The following is a 14,854-nucleotide window of genomic DNA, read 5'->3' as shown; positions in this document are numbered from 1 at the left end:
AGATTGCAGTGTTATTGACATTTCATGGCTACAGTTTGCCAAATTGACTAAATATGCTCTGGACTTTCCTCCCAAAGACTAAGTGCATTTCTAATTTAGTGTAACTTAAAGAAGATAGAGCAGGATGTTAAGCTTAAGTTTACTAAAACTCCATCCTGATGATCACATCCACACTAGAACACTACTGTTAAATTTAGTACTGAAAGAAAGATGGAGAATACACCTTCTGACATGTTGCTTGTCTACATAACAGCTTCCAGGAACAACATCTGGAGAAAACTATTAGCATACTTCATTTGTCCCCTGTATCCATTTTGCTTGCAGAGAGCGTATTTAAATCTGTCCTTAGTTCTGTACTGTAGGCTTTTCCTGTATGCAAATAACCCGTCCTATAAGGTTCTCAAACTTCATTGTACTATGACCCCCTTTTGACAAAAATTACTACATGACCCCAGGAGGGGGGACTGAAGCCTAAGCCCACCCAAGCCCCACTGACCCAGGCAGGGGGATGAGAGGGAACCAAAGCACCACTGCCCTGGGCAGGAGTTGGGTCTCAAAGCTGAACCTCAAGGGCTTCAGTCCCAGGCAGGGGGCCTCCAACCTGAAGCCCAGGCTTCAGCCCTGGGCAGTGGGGCTTGGGTTTAAGCTTACGCCTCAGCTCCAGAAAAGCTAATGCCAGCCCTGGCACCCCCATTAAAACAGGGTTATGACCCACTTTGGGGTCCCAACCCCCAGTTTGAGAACTGCTGCTCTAGAAGATAAGCACAATGCTAAGGTGCAGTGGGTTTTAGTGCAGAATGTTTAACACAAACTACTCTAAAAACACTAATGTTGTTCTAACACTTGTAGTAAACTTTAAGATCATTTGAACTACCTATTAAAAAAATCCTCAGCATTATAGTGGCAGGTGTTTTTGTCCAGGTTTAGGAGTTTTACATTGTTATATGCCACTACCCTTAGTTTTGTAAGAGTATTATGCTTGCTTTACTTCAGAAATTTGTACACAATCTAAGACCATCATGCACACCCATCCTCAACATCACACCCATTAAACAGGATGAGGAAGTAAAGTTGAAATAGAAACCAGGGCTTTGGTGGGGGACAGCAAGGGAAAATGCCACAAACTCAGTCTTGTTGACATGACAAAATATCCAAGCAATAAGACTTCATTAGAACCTTTGTCTTGGTTTGAATGTATTTTGCTGACGTCAAACCTTACAGGCCAGAACTCAACATGGCAAACGGCAGTTCACCATGCTAAAATATCTTCCAATAATATGTAACAAATTATTCTCTCAGTAGAATATAATGGAATAAACTAATATTGTGGGTATTTATGAAACCTTTGGCAAAAAATGGGAATTCCATTTCTTCTAAGTAGCAACATTACCAGTTAAGTTTGAGAACCCAATTGTTTCTATTAAAAAAAATACAGCAGATAACTAGTATATAAGTACAGCATTTACACTCAGTTTGCGAGGCTCTTTTCTTTTAAAGGTTTGGAGTTGGCCAAAATATTAGCACAGGAGAAAACTCAGTTACAGCAGTAGCATGGTTACATACAGGAAGTCAGGCTGGCATTTAACAAAACGGAGTTCAGTTCACAACAGTATACATTCAAAGCAAGTGTCCAACTCCAACATTTGGGTCTTCAAGCAGGAACCCTTCAAGAAAAGAGTAAATAGAGTCCTCTATCATTAAACAAAGGTAGCAATAAGCAGCATTGGTTCCTAAGCCATATGCGTGTCAAGATTGAGAACCCCTGATGTAGTCAAAGTGGGGGTCGGGACCCCTCGGGATTGCAAGCTGTCAGCCTCCACCCCAAACCCTGCTTTGCCTCCAGCATTTATGATGGTGTTAAATATATTTAAAAGTGTTTTTAATGTATAAGGGGGGAGGGGTCACACTCAGAGGCTTGCTATGTAAAAGGGGTCACCAGTACAACATTCTTTTGCTTTGATGTTTAAGGTACAAGTTTGGTAAACATGTTAGCATTTGTGAATGCAAGTTGTAACAGTCTAATAAAAAAGTAAAGTGAATGTAAATTAGTGAGTTACTAAAACTCGGACACTGAAATAATTTATCCACATAATGAGTCACATCCTGGGCATTATATGTGCAAGCTTCCACAGTGCCCTTTCTAGCATGCCTCAACTCTGCCCTGGAAGTCAAACCTCTACCAGCCAGAGGCAAGTTCATCCTCTCTGCCAATTACCTCTAAATATTACCTTGATTCTTTTTATATGAACACTTGCTTTATAACTGGATTGGGACCTTCCAACTTCACACAGGCTACTGAAAAGTTTTCAGATGGTGATGACCAGATTAATGACAACTTTGTATTTGAACCAGCAATCTAGAATGTGTTCTGTGGAACTATTATGCACAGGCTTTTAGAAGTGTTACACAGCTTGTGGCCATAATACTAAAAGCTGGAAACCTTTTACAGAATAACTTGCTAGTTGCACAGTATTATACATAATTTTTGGCAATTTTAATTTAGAAGATGTCTGTTCTATTTCTAAATTCTGTTATAACATGTCATTAGAGGTATAGGGTTAACAGATCCAGTTTTACAGTGTTATAGTATTAGTTGGTCAGATTAATATATATTTTCTCATTTGTGAAAATACACCAGCACAGCTTTATGAATGCAAATAAGATCAATTTAATCTACATGAAGACATGCTCTCACTTTCCAGAGGGATACACTTTTCTCCTTTCACTTTCAAATTAGAGTACTGTAGATTTACAAAAGAAAATATTTACAGGTTAAAGTATGTTAAGCAAGACTTGTAACAATGTTTTCCATGGAGGATATATTTTTCTTGCTTAATTTTCAAAAATAAATAGAGGCTTTCAACTGAAAGCATTTATTTTCCTAGTTATCTGAAGTGGCGTCTAGGGCAGGGCAAAAAATGCTTCAGACTTTTCTCAGTCCACTTCGTTACATAAAACATCTCCTGTCCCAATGTTTGCTCAAATCCAAGTGGTATTTTCTTCCCATGAAATATGACTGGAGCTTTCATTTTATTTTCAGCAATTCAGTCCGTTTCCATGGCAGCACTGCGGGATTCCTTAGCTACCATGAGTCGCATTAGCTGACTGTGGAATTTCTCAATCTTCTTTACATCTTGAGCCTGGTCCGTTCTGTATAGCAGACACTGTCAAAAGAAAGTTACTGAATGTCAGGTTTTGTTTCAAGCTATATAAATCTGTGATTTATAGTTTCAATATTAATTTCACATACTTCTGACACCAGAAAGCTTACACTACAAAGTGAAAGACTTCAAGGACTGATCAGTGCCATCTATACTGTGTTCCACACTTGAAGAGGCAACATAAACTACCCTTAAACTTCCAACTCTTATTGCAACAATTTACTTTGATTTATTTTATATATATAATATAAAAAAATTATCTTTCTTTGAGTCCCCCATATAATATGTCTGTGTTAACACTGCAAACTCTTAATGCCAGGGACTGCTTTCTGTTTGGAAAGTTACTGAGCATACAATTTGCACACAGAACTCCACTGTTACAAAGCCTCACTGTAATTTGCAAAACCTTGGGTGCCATAAGGCTAGCATTGAATACAGTGCATTGTATTCAATGTTGTATACAGATAAATTCTAAAGATATAATCTGTGTAACATAAAAAGAAAACAATCTGGAATAAATTAATATATGCCTACTAAACATCTTTTTAGTATTGACATTCCTTAGAGCACCATGTGTAACATTCTGGATAATGTTAAACAGTTGTAGTTTACGTCCACTCAAAACTCAGATTAATAAATAGTTTTGTCTTTCCCCTTTAGCAATGTGCTATAGAGGTTTACATTCTTTTTGAAGTGTGAATATTCTAGCGGTCAGAAAGTTTAACAAGCTTTCTTCCCTCAGTCTAACTTGTCTTATGATTATACAAGCATCTTCTACAAAGAACCACAGACCAGTTGGTTAGCACAAAACCTCTTGAACTACAGTCTAACTGTTCAATGAAAAATTTAAGCAGGATACAAAAGACTGAGGTTTGATACAGGGAAATGGTGTATTTTAAAGCTAAAGGGGGTTTATATGGATTCTCTTTTGCCTAAATTTTCCTGCAAAGGCTAAGGTCTCTTTTCATAATGAGAGGAGGCGTTCTCAATAAAATAAAAAAATCTCAGCAGCAGGCCAAAAGCTGCCCTGTGATGGAAGAAATTATTGTGGTAACATGAAACAGATTCTTTCCTTTTGTGTTCTGTAATCACCAAAGCAGATTTTGAACCTGAAATTATTCTTTCCTTGGGTTTCCCCAGATTAGATCTTCACACTTTTAGGGATATACTTATTTTGTCACTAGCAGTGCTAGATTAAGCATTGCTTAGAAGTGAGTAAAAGTCAAGAAGATGTTGTCTTTGGAGTTAGTGCATTGTCTCTATACTGTATAGGGAAATACCTCCTGATAAGTCTTGAAGAATCAGAGAACCACCTTGTTGATTAAGATAAGGATAAGTTCTCTTCAAGTGAGGTTTTTCCTCCCCATTGCAAATTAAGGATAGAAGTAGGATGCCACCCTCTGATCATGATTACATACTAGACACTAGTACTGATACATGGCAAACTGGAATTTTAAATTTACTGCAGCTGGAGGCCACAAACGCTTTTGTTTGCCTAAGAGGCAGCTCATGGATTTGGGGATACCAGCTGAAACAGCAGGTGACTTGGAATACAGCCAACATTTCTGTCAGGAATGATTAGTTCCCTCTGCCTGTATAGCATGAATACAGCAACAACCCAGCTGTCCAGATTGATTTAGCAAAGGAATAAAAATAGAAAGCTTCAGTCTCCAGGGCTGTCAATACAGCAGCTTTACCCACATTAAGTTCACATTAAAACTTCTTTAAACTGAGGCATGCGGTACAGAACCTAGTTCAGTCTTTCCACAGCTATACTGCCTCTGTAGAGCCAACAGCAGTAAAACTTGCCTTTGTCAGTAAAGTTAACTACACTGACTTGGTGACAAGCAGATGAGAGTAAAAAGAGGCTGTTTTAAACTACATGTAAGCTCGGGATTCCACTTATCCCAAGTTTCCTACTTGTTAGGAGAACTACTACAAATGTCTGTCTTTTCAATTAAGAAGGCCCCTAATTCAACATCCCTCTGGCCTTCAGAGCCCCTCCCTTGTACTGTAATTAGCCATCCACAGAAAGCCTGACTATTTCTCCTCCACAGTCTGGACTCTGACGCAGACCAACTCTTCTAGGAAGAATCTGGGAAGAGTTTGCCTCATCCCTGCAGAAACAGGATCTTAAAAGGCAAACTACTAGCAATATGTACTATTGGACTGTTACATGTCCTGTTCTCCCTTCTTTATTGTTCTGTGTGTTGCCCTTTCCTCTTGCTCATACAACCCGCCCTTTCCTAAACATCTCTCCAGTGTGTTTGGACAGAAGTCAGCTAAAGGAGACACTAAATACTAAAGCCTTTTTGAAAAGCCTGCTGTATTCTAATTCAGTGGAGGAAAGGTTACAAAAATGTGTGAGAAATACTCCCAGGAGATGCCACTGAACATATAGCTGGTCATATGGTATGGTCATAAAAGACGCAGGCTCTAACATCAACTTTTGAATTCAGTGATATATTGGGGTTATACAGGACATTTGGATAACAGAAGTAGGCTTAAATTTGAAAGAACTATTGACCCCTCAGAGAGCAGCCTGAGACTGGACAACAATTCCTACCCCCAAACTTCTCCCCTACCTCCCATTGCTCCAGACCTCCATAATATCCCCTGCAACTCTTGAGTCCAGCTCCTACTGCCCCTCATTCTTTCCATCCACCTTTTAGTGTGTCTGCTGCTTCTCAATCCCTGTGTCCTGTCTAGCCCCTAAACCAGAGTGACAGCCATTTCAGCTGTAGGCACAGATGTAGTTTAACTGAAAACAGTGGGAAGTGGCAGCCAACTTTATTAACAGCAGCTTTTCCACATGCAGATGGGCTGCCATCTCCCTACCATCTATCTTGCTAGCTTCAGCCCCATTGACAGTAACAGGAGATGGGGCCACTTTAAATACAGGAAATTTTGTGAGTTGGCAGCTTTTCATCATGTTTTCAGACAAGTTAAAACACTCAAAAATCACAAGAGTCATGATAAAATTATGAGAGTTGGCAATACTGCATTCATGGAGATCCCTATGAAAAGTGGAGTAGCCAGATACCTGGATAATTTCTCCAAGTTTCTGGGGGTGGGGTTGGGTGAGAGGCTCCATGTCTAGAATGTTGTGTTTGTTTGCTGTTTGAAGTTTGTCTTTTCCTCACTTCTGTAAGGTTTCTTGATGGTGTTATAAAACATACTCCTCTGAAAGTCTATCTTATTTACATTTTATGCCAACAAACCTGTACAATATTTAAAAAAGTTTTAGACTTTCAGGACAATTCAATGCTAGAAATTTTTGCCAATATAACATCTGGAAGGGGTGTGGGGTCTTTTTTGGGGGTGGGTAACATTTCTATGCTGGCAAAAGTCCTAGTGCAGATGGAGTTATAACACCATAAAAGCGCTTTTGCCAGTAGAGCTTATTTTACACAAACCAGTGTAGGTTATACTGCCAAAAGCCCTTTTATGGTGGTTTAAGTGGTCTCTACACTAGGAGAGTTTGCCAGAACAGCCATACCAGCAAACCTTTTCTGGTGTAGACCTAATCTTATTCATTTCCCCTCAATCTGGTAGTGGTTCTTTAGTTTGTGTGGTAACGAGAAAAACAAAGAACGGTGTTAGCTTTACCGGCAAGGCTTCAACAAGCAAAGTAAGAATAGCAGCATTTTCAGTCATATCCCTCAAAAGAAACCCAGTAAGGACTCTTACAGTTAAAGAAGGGCCCAATCTGATGCCCCTTGGAATCATTAGGAACTTTGTCTCAGACGCAGTGGGTGCAGAATGGAGTAGCAAGCTAGCATCAGAGGCTCTCAAAACACACACTCCGAGTACAAGGAGCTTGGTGGTTTGAGAAAGCAGCTTACAGAACCATCTGTATATAAAGTTCTCAATAGCAATTTTTACTCTCAATCAAGTTAAATGATAGCCTGTCTTAAAATGCAAGCTTGCAGAATCAAGCTCCACAGTCAACATTCTTTACTTACAACTACATCATCTGTTACTTTGATACACAGATTCCCCTCACAGTGTCGGTATTTAAGAACCACACGCACCTGAAATGAGAACACATTTTAGGAATTACTGACAGACAAGGTTCTCTCATCACACAAAGATTTTCTAGAATAGACCAGCTTAATATTTAAAAGTGTTATTTTACATTTCGTTCAGTTTGGTCAAGGAAACTACATGTCAATTCACGATCCATTTCACTTAGCACCCACACATTACCAATATGTTTACTGTTCGATTCCTCAATGCTCAGGAAAGTTTTCATTTCAACAAGAAGTGGGATTTGTTCACATGCTGCTCCCCCCCCCCTTCTTTTTTTAGCAGACTACATTTAACAGTACTGTACTTGCTTTTTATTTGCATGGTTGAGGGGTTAGTTAATAACTTTGGTGTCATAACTGAGGTTCTATTATTAGAATATCAGCATGGTTATATCCAATCAGATTGGGGGGAAATAATTTTTTCTATACATCACCACTCCTCAGATGTCCAACACTGGATCAGGGATTATTTTGGGTCTGGTATAAGAGAGGCCATGGGGGAAAAGAATTGTTACAGTTTTGATACCAAGGCTACATCTACACAGCAAAGCAAAATCTGTGGCTAGTCTGTGCCAGCCAGCTCAGGCTGTTTCATTGCTGTGTAGACTTCTGGGCTACGGGACAGTCCCATCCCGCAGGAGCCTAGAGCCCAGGCTCCAGCCCAAGCCCAGAAGCCTACACAACAGCGCCACAGCCCAAGTCGGCTGGCACAGGCTAGCCACAGGGTTTTTTTGTTTTTTTTGCTGTGCAGACATTTCCCCCCCCCCCAGATATAGGTAGGATGGGGGAGGATTAATTACAACTGGGAATTACCCAGTTACCCATTTGGTTTGTTGGATGGAGATCATTATGGAACTGGCTCAGAAAAGGGACCAGAAATGCTAAGATCATAGCATGCTTAAGAAGAATTTTTTACCCTAAGTCAGGATTTGTCTCATACATTGTCACTAACATACAAGGAAAGCTGCCAGGCTCCCCACTCTGAGGTCTCCAAGTGGCCTGTGGTCAAGAAGACTAGATAGGTAGCGTAATAAGAAACTGGTACAGTCAACTACTTTCTCCACCAGTTTTAAGATCAAATGGTCCTTGTTGCAACCCACATAATCCATGGCATCTGCAATACACTTTGATATCTTCAGGGAACAAGGCGGCCTTCATAAAGGGGAAACAGTTTTAATTGGTCTCCTATAAAATTGAGACATCCCTTTTCTCCCCACTGCCATGTTAGTGGGGACATATACTAAAGAAATTTATGCTTAACTTAAAACGTTTCACTCAACTTTTCAGAGTTATTTTCACATTGGAATGACTTGCAAAATTCACTTTTGGTACTGGTTGTGGTAAATGTGGAAGAGGTCAGCTCAGCATTATGCTATTCATTTCTACAGTATCTAAACTGTAATATTAAAAAGGTTTTAGCCACAGTGGTAAAGAAATCCTTCCAAATACCAACCAATGATGTTATTTAAGTTCGAGAGTCTATCGGCAGATTATTCCAATGCCTCTGCTGTTAATAGTTTTCCCAAGCAGAAACTGATAAGGCTATCCATTTCAAATCTGCTAAAATCAGAACCCTATAGACAGCAATGAAACCAGAAAAAATTCTCAGTTTCACCCTGCTGCTTCTTGGAAAAGAGGGAAGACCTTGAAGAAATTGCCTTCTCTGTGATATCTCCAGCTATTGAGGGTATATGCCCTCTGATTAAGTCTGTCTGTAGCCTTGGATCCTTTTGGATTCCTCAATGTATTCAATACCCCAACATCATTTTGACAAAAAAAATCCACTTTCATCTACATCTGGCCAGAAGACTGTACTCCATCCTATTGTATGCAGAACTGGCCATGCTGATCCATGCACTAGTGACCACCAAGTTTGATTTCAACTCATTTCTAGAAATGAAGCCATATACACCTTGAAAAGGTTCCAAATAGTACAGGACACAGCAATCTAGTCATTATTAATATGCAACCCTGGTGCTTCACTCTCTGCAATGGCACCCCATTAAATGCAAAAAGCAGTTCAAGGTCCCTGTTGTATTAGTTCCTCCTCGCAGGACTGGCCTTAGTTACTGAAGAGGCTGCCTCTCCCTCAACTATGACAGCTACGTTCCTATTTTTTATTTCTAAATACTTTTGAGGCACTCTGATACTACAGTGATGTGTCCCATGTGATTACTTAGATGAGATGATGGAGGGGTAGAATAGCAGAGATTATTAGAACAGCCAAAGGAGGACACCCCACATAGCAAAGCAGTGAAAACTCCTCATCCTTGCAGAAGTCAGGTGGTTCTGGGATATACGGGAGAAGATAACTGCTTCTTTCCAGAAGCCAAAAGGACAGCTGGTTGGGTAGGAAGGTAGTTGCAAATAAACTTATCTGACAGACACTTACTAGTCAGTGACAGAAAGACTCCTGAGCAAAGTTCAGGAACAGCACCTCAGACGAACCCCAGCACCCTCTCCTTCACAAGTACTAGTATAAACAGATTTTTACTAGGACCTCACTGGCTCTTCTCCACCATGAGCTTCCACATCTGCCTATGGCTGGTAGGAGTCCAGTAAGTTTTGTAAATACTCTTAAAAACTGGATAATCATTTGTTCTGGCACAAGATATTCCTGAAGAAATTTTGGAAAATAAGGGTATAATCCAAGTACCCATTGCAATTAGTTTCTTGTTTATGAAGATATCCTTTAAACAGGTTTAACCCAGTATGCAATATTATATTTGCATATAATGGAACCTAGCCATTACTAGCCTTTTCTTTTCAAGAGAACGAATCTAAAACTGGAGCTATGCGGGCCTTAGTATACCCACAAGACAAAAATATTTAATCCCAGCCAACCCTCAAACATATTCTCCATCAGACTGAATTCCTATTCTACAACACAGCCACACTGCCAAGTAAGCAAATGGCAGCTTATTTAAATGTGTTGTGCATCTCTTTGCACACAAAGGTCACTATAATAACTTTTGAAATGTTTCCCACAAACCACTTTCAGCATTTGCCAAATCAAATCTTAAATGCCTGTTTACTGTATGTTTTATACTAATTGGTAACTGATACATTAAAGATTTTTTTTTTAAACTCCTTTCTTTTCTCCCTGCCATTGAACCACCTTCCCAAAGAACATTAGCATAGACCAGGGGCAGGCAACCTATGGCACGTGTGCCGAAGGCAGCACGCAAACTGATTTTCAGTGGCACTCACACTGCCCCGGTCCTGGCCACCAGTCCGGGGGGCTCTGCATTTTAATTTAACTTTAAATGAAGCTTCTTAAACATTTTAAAAACCTTATTTACTTTACATACAACAATAGTTTAGTTATATATTATAGACTTATAGAAAGAGACCTTCTGAAAACGTTAAAATGTATTACTGGCACGTGAAACCTTAAATCAGAGTGAATAGATTAAGACTCGGCACACCACTTCTGAAAGGTTGCTGACCCCTTGCACAGACCTTGAAAAATCCACTCATCCATAACAAGTGCCATCAATTTCCACAGACTCTAACCTTTCATTTAAAAGAATTATATTTCTAATTCTTATAGTTCTAGATAACCTTCCAAATTATAACTAAATGCAAGACAATGCAATGCTATTTTCCTATGTCTGCAGAAAATAGTTCCAATACCCCTCGTGTTGCTCCTAGTTTCACTCTGCTGCCTTGGGAAAGCTAAGACTGAGCACTTTTGCAATTCCTATTCAGAACAGTTAAACTGACAACTATCAGGTCAATTTCATACTGCTGTAGCTCAGCAAAGCAGAGCAGAGGCAGACACCGGGAGAGTAGTCAAGCAGATACTTGACAAGAAGCAAAGTAGTGGTCTGACCTGCCTGGGAGCTAAAAAACTGAGGAAGCAGGTAAGACAGAGATAACACCTCCACTACATAAGCAAAGAGATTGAGGAAGGGGTAGAGTAGGACAGACCTTACCCACTTTCACAGTGAAAGACAGCTCTGGAGGGGATGGGAGTGCAGAGGAAAAGTCCTCATAAGAATGTTCCTTTCCAGCAACCCAAACAGGTTTGGCCAGAGAGGGGGATGTAGTAGATTTCTTGAATTCCTGCTGGGCGGGGGGGGGGTGAGGGTGGGTGGGAGAAGTGCTAGAATTTAGTTTCACTTGAGCAATGTTCCTGGACAGTAGCCCTTTTCCTCCTCGACCCCACTGTCACCAGGGTATAGCTAGGCTTTAGTCCTCCAGACTGGTGTCCAGCAAAATTACAATCCAGGTGTTTAGGGATAGGGACAAATGTATTGTTTGGATGAGTGGAAGAGTACTGTGGTGCATGTATACACAAGGAAAGAGTAAGATGTGACAGAAGAAAGGAGAAAATATGGGGAAAGGAAAACACAATATAGGAAAAGATTGGGAGGAACAAAAACAAAAAAGAACAAGGAAAAAAGCTTGGAATCAGTCAAAGTATGACAAAAGCAAGGGCAGTTACATTTAAAATTTGCAACATATATTTAACAAGCTATAATATACACAACAGGGTTTGTTGCTTTGGAGGCCACAGCCACAGGAGCAAGGCAGCATATGTACTGTTCACTCTGGCTAACAGGTTTCAAGTAAATTTTTCCAAGCTCTAAATTAGCAAGTACAAGGGCAATGGCAGAAACAGCACTGCATGCTTTGCCTCCCTTCTTGGGGCATACTAGATAAAATGTAACAGTCACAAGCAGAACTCTGGTCAGACTGACATTGTCAGTCAATATTAAAACGGTTAATGCTGCATTTTGTCAGTTAGTGTCACTGTAGTTGGACATTCTCACTAAGATTTCCATGTAACCCAAATGGAGAAACACTTTCCTTATAAACAAACAGTAGTAACAGTACATAGATTCCACTCTGCTCTACGATCACCTATTCAAAACTCCATTTGATGCTGGTGCAATGTCATTGTCATGTGACAGACAACTATAGATTGGATTTGATGTAATGCAGCCAATGTAAAAATGAAATGGAAAACTTCAATGGAAAATGGAGCTACTGAACTGTTTATAATATTGCACAGGACATGCCTATACAACAGCTGCTATATAAAAAAAACTTCGTTACTGTATTGCAATATCATCAACCTTATCTCAAGAAAATAAAAACATCCTATTCCTAGAAGGCAATAGCAAGAAATTTAATGTAATCATTTCCTTTTTGAAGTATTAATGCCAGATTTCGAATGCAAAAAACAGATATACAGAGATATCAGACCTCAACATTAATTTCTTTTTTTAAGAATTAGAGAAAGATTCTCAACCCTGCTCAAGGTGTAGTGAGCAATATATCATTAGAAAGAATTATTCCAATAATTACTTGTGGGAGACCCACACTATTCTAACAGCAGCTGTTGACTAGGAAACTGTTGAGTTTAGTAATCTTTCCTGAAGTCACTTCGTTTTCCTGAAGAAGCTACATAACTTGAGTTATACTGCACAAAATAACGGCATGCTCGGCATTACTGTAAAGGAACAAATGGGCCAAAAGATGGAGCGGCCATATTGAAATTCACCCAAGCTTCTAACAAAAGAAACAATACACACATTCTGTATTTAAAGCTTTAACACATAAATAGTGTGTCACTGATCCTGAACATGATGTGTTCAAATACAGCTGTCAGACCAGTTACCAAATCAAATAGACAACATTTAAGAGGGCCAAGCATGCTGTGTGACCCATTTTGACATCAGATGGATTAAATGTGTTGCTACAATAAGTGTTTACTAAAGTAAGTTTTAGTTAATAAATAATTCTTTACCATTTCATTTAGCAGTTTGTTACAAAATTAGATTTTGCTTTAAGATAAAGTTCTCTGAATATTAGGATATATGTCACAATATTGAAAGACTAAGAGCTAAATATATACTGCTTGACAGAGTGATCATTAATGTCCATATCCTTCATATAAGCAGCCCATTGGGCCGACATGAAGCCCCACTGAAGTCAATGAGGTCTGCCTAGGAACAGCCCCATTAAAGGATATAGGTGTACAGTGGTTCATGATAACCATTCAAGAGTATTTGGAAATACAAATAATTTCTCCCTTACCAGTGTTAAGTCTAAGGTAGTATAACTAGAAGTAATTGAGTAAAATTAAGACAAGTGCATTAAGACTATTATGACACCAAAAAAACCCTTCCAGATAGTGAGATAAGAGACAGTCATGGTTATGAAGCACTGTGCGCTCAACAGAAACAAGACTGGCGACTCCAAAATCGGAAGAACCAATCCCGCCTCCCCTCAGGCTACGTCCAGACTACCCGCCGTATCGGCGGGTTAAAATCGATTGCTCGGGGATCGATATATCACGTCTCATCTAGATGCGATATATCAATCCCTGAGCGCGCTTATATCGATTCCGGAACTCCATCAACCCCAACGGAGTTCCAGAATCGACAGGGAGAGCCGCAAACATCGATCCCACGCAGTGTGGACAGGTGAGTAATCCGATCTTAGATATTCGACTTCAGCTACGTTATTCATGTAGCTGAAGTTGCGTATCTAAGATCGATTTCCCCCCCCGTGGTGTGGACCAGCCCTCAGAGTGGGAGGGAGGCCGATACACCAGACCTAGGGCTTTAAGAGTTTGTGCGTTTGGAGGAATAAGACAGACCAGAAGAACCAGTATGAAGCGCAAAGAACAGACTGCATCGATGGCTTCGCGGCATATCAGCGTCCCGGGCAGATTCATATCTCATGGACACTACACAGGTGCCAGGCTACCCCGCGGGTGGGCTAATCCTGCCACGCCACTACACGGGTGCCGGGCTACCCCGCGGGTGGGCTAATCCTGCCACGCCACTACACGGGTGCCGGGCTACCCCGCGGGTGGCCTAATCCTGCCACGCCACTACACGGGTGCCGGGCTACCCCGCGGGTGGCCTAATCCTGCCACGCCACTACACGGGTGCCGGGCTACCCCGCGGGTGGCCTAATCCTGCCACGCCACTACACGGGTGCCGGGCTACCCCGCGGGTGGCCTAATCCTGCCACGCCACCTGAGGCGACTCAGGCTCTTCCCAGCGGCAGACAATTCTCTTGGGAGACCCTGGGCTCGGCTCTGCTCGGGAACGCAGCAAGCGGCTGGCTAGGGGAGGCGCCCCGCGCAGTCACCCGAACGACGTTTCCGGAATCGCTGGGCTCCTAGTCAGCCCAGCCTCCAGCCACTTCTAGGGGCGCTCGCTTGTCCCGGACCCGCAAGGCGGGGGCCTCTCCCGCACCAGCCGGTCTCTAAAAGGGACTGGAACCGGGACCACCCCTAGGCGCTCTGCGCCCGCCCGCCCGCCGCACCTTCATGGGGTCGGCGAGGTAGAGCTTTTCGGCGGCACGGGTGAACTCCTCCCAGGTCTGGTAGTGTGGCATGGCGGGAACAGCTCCTCCAAGCCGGCTCAGAGTCACTCTTACAGCTCAGCACTCCCTCCCTAGCGCACACGCAACAAGATGGCGCTGGAGGGCGAGGTGAAGCGCTGTATCGCGCCTCTCTAATGGGTGGCAAGAACAGACTGTCCAATCGCAAAGCGCATTATTGAGCGGTCCCCGCCCCTGATAGCGGAAGTGCGGGAACGGGGAGGGTCTATCCGGCTTCCGGAGAGTAGCTGCTCTACTGCTTTACGTGTCACAGCGCCACTTGCAGGCGTGGCGGGACAGAAATACCCGGGCAGC

General features: G+C 41.6%; 1 protein-coding gene across 1 annotated transcript; it reads right to left on the bottom strand.

Moving 5' to 3' along the window:
- Nucleotides 1-1,393: 1,393 nt before the first annotated feature.
- SRP9 (signal recognition particle 9) lies at nucleotides 1,394-14,648 on the bottom strand. Its single transcript, XM_050948665.1, has 3 exons — nucleotides 14,483-14,648; nucleotides 7,127-7,195; nucleotides 1,394-3,164 (listed from the first exon to the last, which is right to left on the bottom strand). Exons 1-3 carry the CDS (start codon nucleotides 14,552-14,554, stop codon nucleotides 3,045-3,047), a joined length of 261 nt encoding a protein of 86 aa, XP_050804622.1. The 5' UTR covers nucleotides 14,555-14,648; the 3' UTR covers nucleotides 1,394-3,044.
- Nucleotides 14,649-14,854: the final 206 nt, after the last annotated feature.

This window comes from Gopherus flavomarginatus, chromosome 4 (assembly GCF_025201925.1).
Source record: "Gopherus flavomarginatus isolate rGopFla2 chromosome 4, rGopFla2.mat.asm, whole genome shotgun sequence".
Taxonomy (NCBI): Eukaryota; Metazoa; Chordata; order Testudines; family Testudinidae; genus Gopherus; species Gopherus flavomarginatus.
The sequence above is the reverse complement of the archived record's forward strand: the minus strand, read 5'-3'. Positions and strand labels throughout refer to the sequence as shown.

Excerpts from the sequence above, each read along its gene's own strand:
- SRP9 (XM_050948665.1), bottom strand. The coding sequence starts at position 14,554 with ATGCCACACTACCAGACCTGGGAGGAGTTCACCCGTGCCGCCGAAAAG. Across the intron at positions 7,196-14,482 it reads ACCTCGCCGACCCCATGAAG|GTGCGTGTGGTTCTTAAATA; the intron begins GTGCGGCGGGCG and ends TTCTCATTTCAG. Across the intron at positions 3,165-7,126 it reads AAGTAACAGATGATGTAGTT|TGTCTGCTATACAGAACGGA; the intron begins GTAAGTAAAGAA and ends TTCTTTTGACAG.